A 13795-nucleotide genomic window follows, 5' to 3' on the forward strand; every position below is an offset into this window, starting at 1 on the left:
GTGGGGTCTTCTGCTGTTGTAGCCCATCCGCCTCAAGGTTGTGCGTGTTGTGGCTTCACAAATGCTTTGCTGCATACCTCGGTTGTAACGAGTGGTTATTACAGTCAAAGTTGCTCTTCTATCAGCTTGAATCAGTCGGCCCATTCTCCTCTGACCTCTAGCATCAACAAGGCATTTTCGCCCACAGGACTGCCGCATACGGGATGTTTTTCCCTTTTCACACCATTCTTTGTAAACCCTAGAAATGGTTGTGTATGAAAATCTCAGTAACTGAGCAGATTGTGAAATACTCAGACCGGCCCGTCTGGCACCAACAACCATGCCACGCTCAAAATTGCTTAAATCACCTTTCTTTCCCATTCTGACATTCAGTTTGGAGTTCAGGAGATTTCTTGACCAGGACCACACCCCTAAATGCATTGAAGCAACTGCCATGTGATTGGTTGATTAGATAATTGCATTAATGAGAAATTGAACAGGTGTTCCTAATAATCTTTTAGGTGAGTGTATATAGTTGTGACACCACAGGACATGTCAATATCCCAAAAGTATTTCATGTCAGCTATGCAGGTTACATTTAGCACTACTGAATGTGCATCAGGTATTATTTGTTCTAAAACACCTTGCTTTTGTCTTTTCGCAGTTTTGGAAAAAAGCGAATTTAAGGATGAACCTCTTCTGTTCCGCTTCTTCGCCGATGAGGAGATGGAAGGTTCCAACACCAAACACAAGCCAATAAAACATGATCTAAAAATAGTGGAGAATGTCATCGCCAAGTCGCTGATGGTGAGAGATGTCGTCTGTAATCGCCTACAGCTGATGCCACTTACAATAGCGCATGTTGGCGTGAGCCCATGTGGTTTTCATCCACTCGCATGGGGCTTTTCTGCTTCGCCACGTACGGGGGGTCTGAACTCGGGCCAGCTCTGACTCGAGAGTCTTCACCAGTAATTATGCTTGACTGTTCTAAACCAGTCTCTAATTACATTTAAACATGAAGTCAACTGGTTTGACAGTCTAGGCCCACGACAGACTGAAATTCACATTCTAGGAGCGCCTCCAAAGCATGAATCGTAATAAAATATTACTGCATGCATGACACAACAAAATCAAACACTTAGGTCATGATAACTGTGAAATGTCTACTCTAATTTCAGATAAAGCCAAGTGAAGGAGGTTATGGCTTCAGGCTAGAAGATCGAAACAGAGTACCCATCGTCAAATCAGTGGAGAAAGGTTCCCATGCTGAGGTGCGTGTGTTACCTTTGTGTGGGTGATTTTAAAAAACAGACATGGGTCATAAGATCACTGAGCCCGTTTTGACAAGAGCTTGATTAGCTGATTTAGGTGTGTTTATTTGGGGTTGAAGCTGAACTCTGCTGGACAGTGGTCCTGCATGAGCAGGACTGGACACCCCTGTGATATGCTGAAAACTCCCAAAGTCAGCTTATTGAATTAACCCATTGTCATAGTTTACATGCAAACCAATAACCCAGCAACATAATTGAAGTTGACAAGACTTTATTAAAAAATCTGGTCATTCCCCGGTAGTGATTTATTAAATATTAATCATTCCGTTGGTTATGTGAGATGTGATGTTGAATAAATAAGCAGTGTTTTGACTGTACCACTTCTACTTCAGCTACACAAGATGAGAACACATTTTCTTGGGTCAAGAAAGATTTGGATTTGGCGATATATTTCTTCCTCCCCTATACACGATATGGTAGCACTTAAATATGCAGTGTAAATAATGCAAGTGTGCTTTCCTGTTACCTATCACACATGCACACTTCAATAAGACAAGAGAACGCAGGTTATACAAGCCAGGTGAAATCGGGGTAAGGGCCAAAAATCTTGTTGTGTCAATTGGTTAATTCTTAAGCTGTTTATTATCTTACTCCGATAAAGGAAAACTGGTTTACGTGGATACATGACCACATGCATTGTCTGCTTATTAAGCATAACAGGCAAACACGCTCACTGTGGTTTTCAATTGCTTTTCTTCAAGAGCCAGATTTTACTTTGGATAATAAGAGGTGACCAAATATTTTTATCATACAAAAGGAAAAAGGAAAATGTTCTGAAAATGATACAATACAGCATGAAGCCCCAATAAACTAGGGTTTAGCTGTTCTAAAATCATTGTAATCCACAGCTTCATACATTCAAAATATATCTGGCAAAGTTTTATAAAATAAACACACAGCAACAGTTAAGGACTTGTGGATAACAAATAATAATTATTTTGCCAAGAAATGTAGTTCTTTAGTAAAGCCAATCATAATTGAGCTCCAGAACAATCCATTTTGTAAATAATTATTGACTTAATTGAATGCTTAGTTAAGCATAATGCTTAGTTAATGCTTAGTATGCTACACGCTGAATGATAAAAGTGACCATTAAATTTTCCAGTTTTGATAATGGCATGTCATGCAAACTGTTGGCATAGTCCATGTTTGCATATAAGAAGTGTTTTCTCCTATCTTTACAGGTTGAAAAGCCTATTCATTTGGCTTTCATAGCTAAGCTTGATTCATATGCATTTTGTTATTTTGTTATATATAGCATAGTTTTTCTCTGCTGTCCGTAACCCTATCAGACTAGACCTGCGGCCCATTGTGTAGGTCATGACCCACCAGTTTTGCCTTCAGCATTTCTACTCAGAAATACATGTGAGAAGCCTAGCCTTTATATTCACATCAAATCTAAGCATAGTAAAATTTGAACAAAATAAATAAAAATAAAATAAACAACAGTGAGGAGGGGTTTTAATGGGAAAATGTACACCCCTGTTGTCAAGCTCATCTTACACTCTTAAAAATAAAAGTTCCAAAATATGCTTTTGATGCCACTGAAGAACCATGTTTGGTGGCCCAAAAAACCTTTCAGAGATCTTAAAAGAACCATTTTTTTAGTGTGAAGAACATTGTAATAATCTAAATAATCATTTTCCACTATAAAGAACCTTTTGTGCAATGGAACGATTCCATTGATGTTAAAGGCTCTCAATTGAACCATCAATGCCAATAAAGAACCTTTATTTTTAACAGTGTACTGTAGGTGTTGCTCGATCTGACCAATTAGGCATTTAAACATCAATTGAATCCCTAAACCTTCACAATTAGCACTCTTTATTTGAACTTAATTTGTGGTAATTAGCATTTTGATGTGTGCCTTTGTAGGCTTATAACAGAAATAGAAATCAAATCATGCCATTTTTGAGGTTCCCTTTTAGTGCTTTAATATGTTTGATCTGTTAGATCAAACTCTGGTAAATGTGGTGAAGTGAACTTCTCAGTTTTGACATAGGGAGAGTAATGCTACCCAGACCTGAAGTAACTTGTGCGTCACAGTATGGGATCAATGCTGCATTGCATGTGGATCTGCTCTGTATGTTTCCAATGAAGAGCAGAGTGAAAAAATTAAAAAGGAAATAAAATCCAGCTGTGCACTTACATAGATGAAAAGCTGTCTCGTAAAAATAGCAAAAAAGGTTTGTAACAGATAAAGAGACAGTGGCAGAGAGGGAGGGGGGGGGGTAGAGAGGTATAATAGAGGAAAGTGAATGAAAAAAGGAAGGAGAAAGCAACGAAAAATAAGAAAAGCTGCCCAACCATTTTTCTCAATGGAGAGGAAAAACATGAGCCGGAAACAGAGGACTGTGCATTTTATTGTTGGAGGAGAATGGTTATATTTATAGCGGTCAATAGACGTGTCCAATCCATTCAGTGAAGCACAGAATGAATGGATTACATCCACTTGAGAGCTCAGAGTAGGAAGTTGCACGTATTGATGAAAGGATTGAACCGTGCACCTGTGAAATGAAATTTAAATCTATGTATTCATCCATCAAATCACACAGAAGATATATAGATTAACCCTGAAACCTAAAAATGTATGAATATTTAATTAGATATTATATTTAAATTAGGGCTGTCAAAGTTAGCGCGTTAATAACGCGTTAACCAAAATCATATTAACGGCACTATTTTTTTTAACGCGCGATTAACGCAGCGCGTATTTTCTGTTTGACCCGTGGCCCAACCCCTAGTTGGAGAAATGGAGATACACAGTGTTGCCAACTTAGCGACACTGCAGACCCCTTTAGCGATTTTTTCCCTTCAAAAAAGCGCCCAATCCATATTTAGTTTCTGAGAATCTACCGGTACCGCCGGTCGGTACTGCTCTCCCAGCACGCGCTCACCCTCTCTCTCTCTCTCTCTCTCTCTCTCTCTCTCTCTCTCTCTCTCTCTCTCTCTCTCTCTCTCTCTCTCTCTCTCTCTCTCTCTCTCTCTCTCTCTCGCGCGCGCGCTGAGAGCTGGTTATGTCTTAATGGGTCGCGTTTCAGTCACTATTTCATATTCATTCCGTTGTTTGACAACAGAAACAGTAAAATATACCAATGAAAACAGTTTTATTGAGAATTTAGCTTCATCAAAATGGGCATAGAGAGAGACACACTAATGTAATAATAAATAGTAAATGTACATTTAGCATTTTCAGAAGAGCTGCCCTGTCATGCAAAAATCTAAACATGTTTGTGTTAGTGAATTGCTCAGTGCAAAGAAAGAGAAGTAATGGGAACCTGGTATTTCTTTGTTCTTTCTATATGTGTCTAATAGACATGAGCAAGTTCTTTGAAAAACATCTATGACCTTTGAAACATGTCTCGTCTTCATGCTCTATGTTGACTATGGTTTCAATAATAAACATACATTTGCATAAAGCATCCATATTTATCCATGCCCATGTTGATTAGAGTATAACAAACTTGAAAAGTATTAATTTAAGGTACATTTAGAACAAATAAAAAAATTGCGATTAATCGCGAGTTAACTCATGACAATCATGCGATTAATCGCGATTACATTTTTTAATCGATTGACAGCCCTAATTTAAATAGATAGATATGAAAGACACGTTGCTCAGAAACAGTATTGTTCTGATTTCTCAGAACAAAAGTCTCTTATTTAACCTTTTTTTTTAATTACTTTTAAGCAACTGGTGTTAGGATTATTTTAGTGGATGTATGTAGTTGATTAACACAGGTATAGTTCATCACATCAACTTCATCCAATGTGATAAGAAGTGAAATCTAGGTCTAAATTGTGAAATTATCTAGGTTAAGAGCTTGTTCCTGTGTGTCTCTTTTGCAGATGGCTGGTCTAGAAGTGGGGAAAAAGATCTTTGCCATTAATGGGGACCTGGTCTTCTTGAGACCTTTCCAGGAGGTGGAAAACTTCCTAAAGCAGTGCTTCCACAGCAAAGGTCCACTCAGAGTACTGGTCAGCACCAAACCCAGAGAGTGAGTGGAAAACCTCTCGACTCCTCTGATCTAAAGACTTCATAACACCTGAACTATGTTGCCATACAGGCTATAAAGCCTGATATAAATTAAAAAAAGAAGACTGCCAGATAAACATCCTTTTATTGATTAATATCAGCTTGATATTTAACTGCAAATCAGAATACACAACACACGTGGAGCAGTGGTTGGAAAATGTGACGTTTTTAGCAGCCGAATTGATGTCTGTGTGTATATCTGCTCCACAGAACTGTGAAGATCCTAGACTCTGCAGACGGATTGGGCTTTCAGATCCGAGGATTCGGCCCATCTGTGGTGCATGCGGTTGGCAGAGGTAAGAGCGAACAGAGAGAAAGGAAAAACTGGGCTGGGCTACAGGAACTTACTTATGCCCTTTATCCTTCTGTGTTTTTGAACCTCAGCTGGATCACAGCTGGAGCTGTAGGTACAGGACTGGACTTGAGCCAGACTGGAAACTGCATCACACACACATACACACACACACACACACACACACACACACATCGATATATAAATAGAAAGACCCGTCTCACTTCCTACTGTATCTGAGGTGCATTTTTATCAAACATGGTGAGAGATGAATGAAAAAGGAAAACCAATGCAGCTTACACTGTCACTCCTGAAGAGAACAAGAGATAGAAGAACATTCAACACAAGATCATTGCATGATTTGTGCAAATCCAAATTCTGGATTAATCCAATTTATTTGATTATTTTAGGGGTGAGAGACCATAAGGGTTTGAAGTCTGACTAATTCTGGTGGAAAACTGACATATTGCTAAAGCCATTATTTCAGCCAATATTTATAATTTTTCAGTTATCGGCATCAGCTGCTCATATGCAGGGCATTTCTTTTGACAGTGCTGAGAACATGTTCTTTATTCGGAAAAAAATATGATTCCCAGTGTGCACAAACTTACCAGATTATTAATTGCACTGTTGTTTAGAGAGTTCCTATCTAAAGATTTTTTAATCAAGTTCAAATAACTTTTTGTAATAAATGTCAAATAACATTGAAATAACTTTCAAATTGATTAATTTTCAAATTATTCCTAATTAGAGTAAATATTATCTAAAATAAATATACATTTAATTAAAAGAAATTATGCATTTGTTATTCACTGTCTTTAAATTAAATACTGTCATATCATAAATATAGTGTGATGTCATATATCTGTATATATCTGTATATATCTGCCACCGGCCACCATGCTCTCTAGATATCAGCATCAGGCATCAAAACAACACATATCAGTTGACCACAAGTTTTAACTAACTTAATCTGCAAGACATCATTAGTGAACCAGTTTAGCCAGAAAGGCTATTTTGATGGCTGACATGTCTTTGAAAGGTGAGGGTTTAGAGAAATGCCATGTGTTTGAAGTCTTGTTAACTTCCCTTGTTAACTTGTTAACCGTCCTCCTCAAGGTCTCTTAGCAGGTCAGCCTGGCATGCCTATAAGATCGTCATAGTGTGCAGGCATGCCGCCGAATAAGCTTTACCCACCAAAGCCGAAGTTGTTCTGACTGGCTTGGTGGGTAAGTCATATGCAGACTCAGGGGAGAGATAGTTAGCTAGCGTCACTTCCATCTTAGGCATCGCCCCATAACCATGTCAGTCCCAGGATGGAGGAATAGTTGGAAGTCTGAGAGCTGAAGACTCAATAAGATACTGGTGTCCTCCACAATCTCGAAACCTCGGTGTGAAAAACTACAGGCCCCGACAAGGAGGTTGCGATTGTGAGGGCAGGAAGCATTCGTCCAGCTTGCTTTTGGGATGAACGGCCTGCTTCCTGGCAGTCTATATTTAACCTGGCCTCAGCACGAGTCACAACCAGGAATGTCAGGTGGCGAGTCCTCAACATCTCCTGCATCGATGCTAACAATATCCAACTCCTCAGAGCTGGGTAACTGCAGCACCGGTGCCTCACTCGGGGTGGAAGAAACCGCAGACCGTGCTTCCAGACCCTGAGATAATGCACTGAATCCAGCAGGTGAGGGTAGAGAAAAGGCAGTGCCCGTCTCTAACCACTCTGCTAGATCCATTTGCGAACCCCATGACCTGAATCGTCTCTCTGGCTTAGCAGCAGCGGGACCAGAGCCGCGAGAAACACGAATCTGGGCGCCCTCCACAAAGAAAGCTGTCGCGGAAGCTGTTCACAATGCACACAGTCGGCTCCATCAAGAGCTGACAGGGCATTCTCCTCTCCCAAACAAACTTGCACAGTATATCCCCACCAGTGATGTAGCGAGGGCAGGAACACACAATTTGTTGTTTGCTTGCCATAATACACTCTTTACATATACAGTATATATATATTTAACAATATGAAAGAGACAGACAACACCAAATAAGACACACAATTTCACAGAGAGTTCTTGTTGAAGACACAGAAGCTAGCGCTGTTTAGTTTGGATATGCTTCACAGGCGGGTAAGGTCATGACCAGGAAACTATGATGTTCCGTCACACCATTGGACTATTTTACACGTGCTTCACAGCGCAATCATACAGAGTCGTTCCCACAGCGTTGAATTCTCAGATGCAGTGCGATTTCCTTTGAAAGGCAACAGCACTGACTAGCATAAATCGTGGAAGGTATAGACATTTATGCTAGCCTAAGCAACTTTTTTCAGCAGGTAGTACCATAAGGATTTGAGTTTCTCCTCCCACATTTAGAAGGTCGGCTGCTCCTTCAAGTGATTGCTGTTCATAAGCTCAGCGGGGAGTTATGATAATTATTACCCTGCCTAATGTGCTTGCTTGTTCTTAAAAATTGCTTTTGCCTGAGTTTCACTGGCTACAGGAGGGAGAGAGCATTTACTCAGAAAAAAAAAAATGCAGCGTAAAGACTTCAGACCGTGAAATGTGATTAGAGGAACAGGGGCCTTTTACTGAGGCATGCACTTTTAATACAGAAAGAGATATTCAGTATAAGCTCTGTGTTTGTTTAGGATATTATGCAAACAATCAATGAATATTTAGTCTCTCCTGTTAAACTTTAAATGTCGGCCTGGCCTTCAGACAACTTTTATAGGAACCACACATCATCTACAGATAAACAGCTCCTGATTTTACTGATGTGTTTTGCTTTTCTGAAAACTAACTAGAGTCACATTAATTTTAGTTTACAGTACCACCTGCCGTAATGCAGAAAGTGGCGCCCTTGCCAAGTGGATCTGTCTGTGGATCTTAACCTTGGGGTCAAACTGTTTATGTGATGTGCTTGACTAGCATTTGGATGTGAACTTTAAAAGAAGAGTAACCACAGAGAAAATCTTGTCCATTATTCATGCTCTGCTTATGCATAGATTTAGTGGTTATTTATGGGTCTTTTTGTAAAAATGAGATTGTGTGTTTTACAGACATCCCAACCTGCAAAAGTTCATTTCAGGGAGGTACCCCCCCCCCCCCCCCACAAAAAAAAAATGGAAGGAGGACAAGGATATGACATTTCACCACAGAGTTGTTGTCCCTAAAATATATAAAAGCATAATACATAATTTCTATAGGCTATAGGCCTATGCATTTATTTGTTCATAATGTTACAATTTGTAGATTACTTTTACTATTTATAAGCTGCTTATACTATTCATGTAAACTGCTTTTATTTATATTCCATTGCAGCTTTAAACAGGTCTAAGGAATAGGCTAATATGCACATGAATGAAATGAAACTTGTTGAACTCACCTCAACATGTCTTTTACAATCATTTAACCCGCCATGGGCAATGCTGAAGTCACTGTTACAAACTTTACAGCGTGCAAGACTATCATTATGTTTTACTCTTATAAGACAGGGGTACACTTTCATGTAGTCTGCCGTAAAATGTATCTTATACTTTTGTTTTTTGCATGTTTTTTTGTGGCACTCTCCCGTTGCCATGGCGCTCCTGTTTCTAGATACACTGAACTGATTAATTCAGTTCGGGAGAAGCGATAAAACCCGCCCACACTGACAATTGATTGGTTGATTTACCGAAACAGGCCAATCAGATGCTCTCTATCTTACGTGCGCACACACGCACACACGCAAGGTCTCTCGCTCCCTCTCCCTCTCTGCTGTGCACGCGCGCTCTGGCTCGCTCGCTCGCTCTAGATTCCGGGAGATTTTAACTCATTTGCGGGTATCAGGGAGCCGCTATCAATATGCGGGAGACTCCCGGAACTTCCGGGAGACTTGGGATGTCTGGTTTTAGAAGATTTGTGATTCTCCATTCCTCATTTTTGTATGCACACTCAAAAACATGGCTCTGTTCCAAAACATACAACCTTATCATTAAGTGATCAGTTTGAGATGCTTAACATGGGCAACCACTCAATGTCACACAAATAGCACGTTGGAAAGTTAGCATTTTGCTAAGCTAATGGCTTGATGGTCTTGAAGTACTTGAAGTAAATGAGCACACAAATAACACATTGAACACTCACTATAGTTTAGCCTACATGTTGCCAATTAAGTTAGCATGTTGTTAAACTAATGGCATTAGTTGGCATTAGTTCTAATGGCATTAGAAACTGTAGTTAACATAATACATAGCACACACAGATACGAAGTAAAATTGTAAACAAATAGCACTCTGCAGGGGATAGTCTGTAGTTAGCATGTTGCTAAGCTAATGGCACTAGTCTCGTTAGCAGAAAAATACTTCTGGGATTATGCTATTTTATCTTTAGAATTAGATATCTTAAGCTGGGTGCAATTTTGGCCAAGATTTGGTCGTCTGAGACAAATTTAGCAAATCCTAAAAGATTTATCTGATCCTAGGCTAAAATTCTTTGATCGTTAGTTTGACATGCCGATTAATGACCGTTGTGATCAAATTTTGCGAAATTCTGGTAGTGTCAGAAGATTTTACTCACAGTCCTGCAGTGTGACCTCTCCTACGACGACCGTCAAATTGTCTTCGTTTTTCAAGACAAGCCATGAGCTTGTCATGTGGGATTTCTTTGTAGCCACCTTTTCAATCCCGTGTGTAATGCAGCTCACATCACCGAAAGTGTTATTGATTGAAGATGTAAAACTCCGGAGTCCGGACAGGTTTTCTTTCGTGCGTCCATTTTTAACGCGTCTTGACTGTCGTACAGTCTTACATTAATGACAACTGATATCCTACAGTGTGACATGGCTTATAGCGATTATCATGTTCGTACAGTCTGACAAGCAACAATCGTAAAGGACTATTATAAATTGCACAGTGTGCACCCGGCTTTAGCAGACTACACAATTAAGTTGTCTACCTTTTAAAACAACTGTTACCTCTCTTCCTGTTTCTCAAAAGGCACCGTTGCGGCAGTTGCAGGCCTTCACCCAGGACAGTGCATCATTAAAGTGAATGGTATCAATGTGAGCAAAGAAAGCCATGCCAGTGTCATCGCCCACGTCACGGCCTGCAGGAAGTTCCGACGACCCACACAGGTGAGAGTGCAAGCATCCCTCAGCCCCTCCATAAGTGCACTATTCCTGATCCTTAAATATCTAGAAAGCAAAACAAAGTGCATAGCAAAATTGTTGAACTTTGTGATCCGGTCTGGGTCATGGTCCAGCAATAATAGCAGTAATGCTCCTTTTGCGGGGTAGAAGGCGGCTAGGAAACTGGATGGGGGTGTGCGGAATATGGGTTAAGGAATGGGCCAGGCAGGCCTGTGTTGAAGGGTAATAAAGGACAGTCTTGGCACAGACTGAAGTAGGACGGTGTGGTTGGCACGCTGGCTGGAAGAAAGCGGGGGGTTGCCCACCCTCCTACTAAGCAGGGATTTGCGGCCCACCATCAAGAGGAGTCTTGCATCTCAGTTGGTTAAAACAGCAGAGGGAAATTTTGGGGAGAGACATTGACAGTAGAGGATGTGTGGTGGATGTGCTTTAGACTGTTAAATGCATAAAGGCTGCGATATACTCCCAGTGAAGTTCTTTTTCCCATTGAAATGACTGGATTTCGGCTGCAAAGATTTGCAGAACAAAGTTAAATGCGCTGCTCGCTTTCTTCTCAATAACAAAGTAACCACACAATTAAAATCACAGCCATGAGAAAACAGCAGTTGACAAAGCATATGATCATAGCGACGTGGATATGTTTGCACCAGCTCTGCAATTCTGAATTCCAGTAAAGTCAAGTCACATTTATTCATATAGCACTTTATACAATAGATTGCTTTAAAGAAAACAGCTTTACAGTATTAAACATGAAAAATCAGTGTCAGTATTGCTTTCAACTTAGAAATTAGAATTACAACTTCAGTTTCCACTAAAGCAGCTCTCCAGTGTGTTCATGTATTTACTCATGTCTGACCTCAATGAAAGAAATGAACCGGAGAACGGGAGAAGATTTACATTTTAATGAATGCAGAGTAGTTCGAGGTTAGATTGAATGGTAGTTCAAAGGTGTTTTCAGCTGCAGTTAACTTTTGTTGAAAGTTTGCTTCGGCAGGCTGTTTTGAACTTGTTTCAAACTCGTTTCATTTTGGCCTGATTTTGTCTGAAATTACATCACACCAGTTCGTTCTTTGATTTCTCTTGTAATATATCAGCCTTAATGGGAAGCCATGTTCACATTCAGTAAAATCACAAACCTGAGGCCCTCAATTAGAGCATGATAATGCTTGTAACAATTAAAAAACAAAAAAACAACCGTAGGAAGAAAAGTCATTGCTCAGAGGTTGATTTTTCATAACTTAAATAAGTCTCAGTTATATTTAATTTAAGTATTAATATTTTTTTTTCTGAAATAAAAATAGACACAAGTTGGCAAAACATTTTTTTGACAAAGTAAGTGTTTAGAACTATAAAATCTGGATAGCATTGCTAAGATAATTTTGTTTGCTGAGAAATGTTTAAATCTCTGATATTTGATTGTAGACTTTGGTATTATATTGGTATCAATGTTTGTGACATTGTTGAAATCTTTACTGAAACTCAAGGAGAAACATGGTAGATTACCAGGGTATTTTTCTTAGAGGAATCTTCTTTTTTTGCTTTACATCCAGCCTCGTTGATATCTAGGAGGAAAAAAAGAAGAGGTTTAAGCTTTGTGGTTTTTGTGTCCTATGGGAGTGTGTAATCAACTTGCAATCCTTGTTCTGAAAGCGAGTCTGAAAAGGTTGTTTTGTTGTTCCTTATTGCAGCAAGACTCCATTAAATGGGTGTATAACAACAGCGAGAGCGCACAAGAAGACCACCAGAGAACCAATCAGAAGCCCGCCGCAGGGGAGAACGGAGATGTGTTTGAGTGTAAAGTTGAAGGTGCTATTACACACACCAGTCCAAACACTTACTGTACACACTCTTTCATCCTCCCACACTATCCGTGATAATTAGTCTTTTTCTTCGTCCTCGTAGACACTAACTTTACAAGTCTCACTTCAGTAGCCTCATGCAACATTCACAGGACATGGAAGCAACTCATTTGTATTTGTGATTTATTATTTTGTTGCCTAACAGGAAATAGATTGATGGCCTCTAGATGAGCTCCAGCCATCTAAAGATTTGCCTTGTATTATTAACTTTAATCTGTTTTGATCTGCTCAGTATGGAAGCTTGTTTCCGCCACAGAATAAAACTTTATAAAAGATAACTGTGACTTTTTTTCTCAAAATTTTTGAGATATAAAGTCAGAATTGCATGTTATAAATTCAGAATTGCGAGATACAAGCTCGCAATTGCGAGAAATTAACTTGAAATTCAGATTTCAAGATTTCAGATTTCAAACCTTTTTTTCTCGCAATTGCAAGTTTATATCTCGCAATTCTGACTTTATATCTCCCAATTGCGTGTTATGAAGTCAGAATTGCGAGATATAAACATGCAATTCTGAGAAAAGTTTATATTCTGACTTTACATCAATCAATTCTGTCTTTATAACACGCAATTGCGAAAAAAATTCTGAATTGTGAGATAAAAGTCGCACTTCACTTTTTTTTTTTTATTCTGTGGCGGAAACAAGCTTCCATAGCTCAGACTGGTAACATTGAAACAACTGGTGCGTGTGTTCAACAGAAGTCATGGACAAGTTCAACACCATCGCCATAATAGATGGAAAAAAAGATCACGTTAGCCTGACGGTGGATAACGTGTATCTGGAGTACGGCGTCATGTACGAGTATGACAGTACGGCCGGGATGAAGTGTCACGTCTTGGAGAAAATGGTGGAACCAAAAGGCTTTTTCAGCCTCACGGCCAAGGTAGAGTCACATGAGTTCCCACAGACACACACCAGCCATTATCTCTGCTGTAGAGCACCAGTGAATTAATTCATACAGAATCAGATGAGACGACAGGGAGTGTCTTGTACATTTGTGAGGGCCTCTTCACAGTTCACACATAACACACAGCCACTGATAGAAGCTGACAGCAGAGTATATTAAACCAAGTGTGTGTGACAAATAAAAAATGGTCTTTACGACCCCCTGCTGCGGAATAAAAGGATAAACACTTTAAATCACAGAGCTTGCCGCTGTGAGGAAACTAAGG

At 39.6% G+C, this 13795-nt stretch overlaps 1 protein-coding gene across 1 annotated transcript in view; it reads left to right on the plus strand.

Moving 5' to 3' along the window:
• The window catches only part of prex2 (phosphatidylinositol-3,4,5-trisphosphate-dependent Rac exchange factor 2), a 152081-nt gene that overhangs the window by 71638 nt on the left and 66648 nt on the right, over positions 1–13795 (plus strand). Inside the window, exons 16-22 of the mRNA XM_081353151.1 lie at positions 644–786; positions 1158–1250; positions 5160–5308; positions 5557–5642; positions 10611–10747; positions 12451–12568; positions 13322–13506. Coding sequence (XP_081209277.1) covers positions 644–786; positions 1158–1250; positions 5160–5308; positions 5557–5642; positions 10611–10747; positions 12451–12568; positions 13322–13506 — 911 coding nt within the window. The remainder of the gene's footprint in view (positions 1–643; positions 787–1157; positions 1251–5159; positions 5309–5556; positions 5643–10610; positions 10748–12450; positions 12569–13321; positions 13507–13795) is intronic.

This window comes from Scardinius erythrophthalmus, assembly GCF_964197995.2.
Source record: "Scardinius erythrophthalmus genome assembly, chromosome: 22".
NCBI classification, from domain to species: domain Eukaryota; kingdom Metazoa; phylum Chordata; class Actinopteri; order Cypriniformes; family Leuciscidae; genus Scardinius; species Scardinius erythrophthalmus.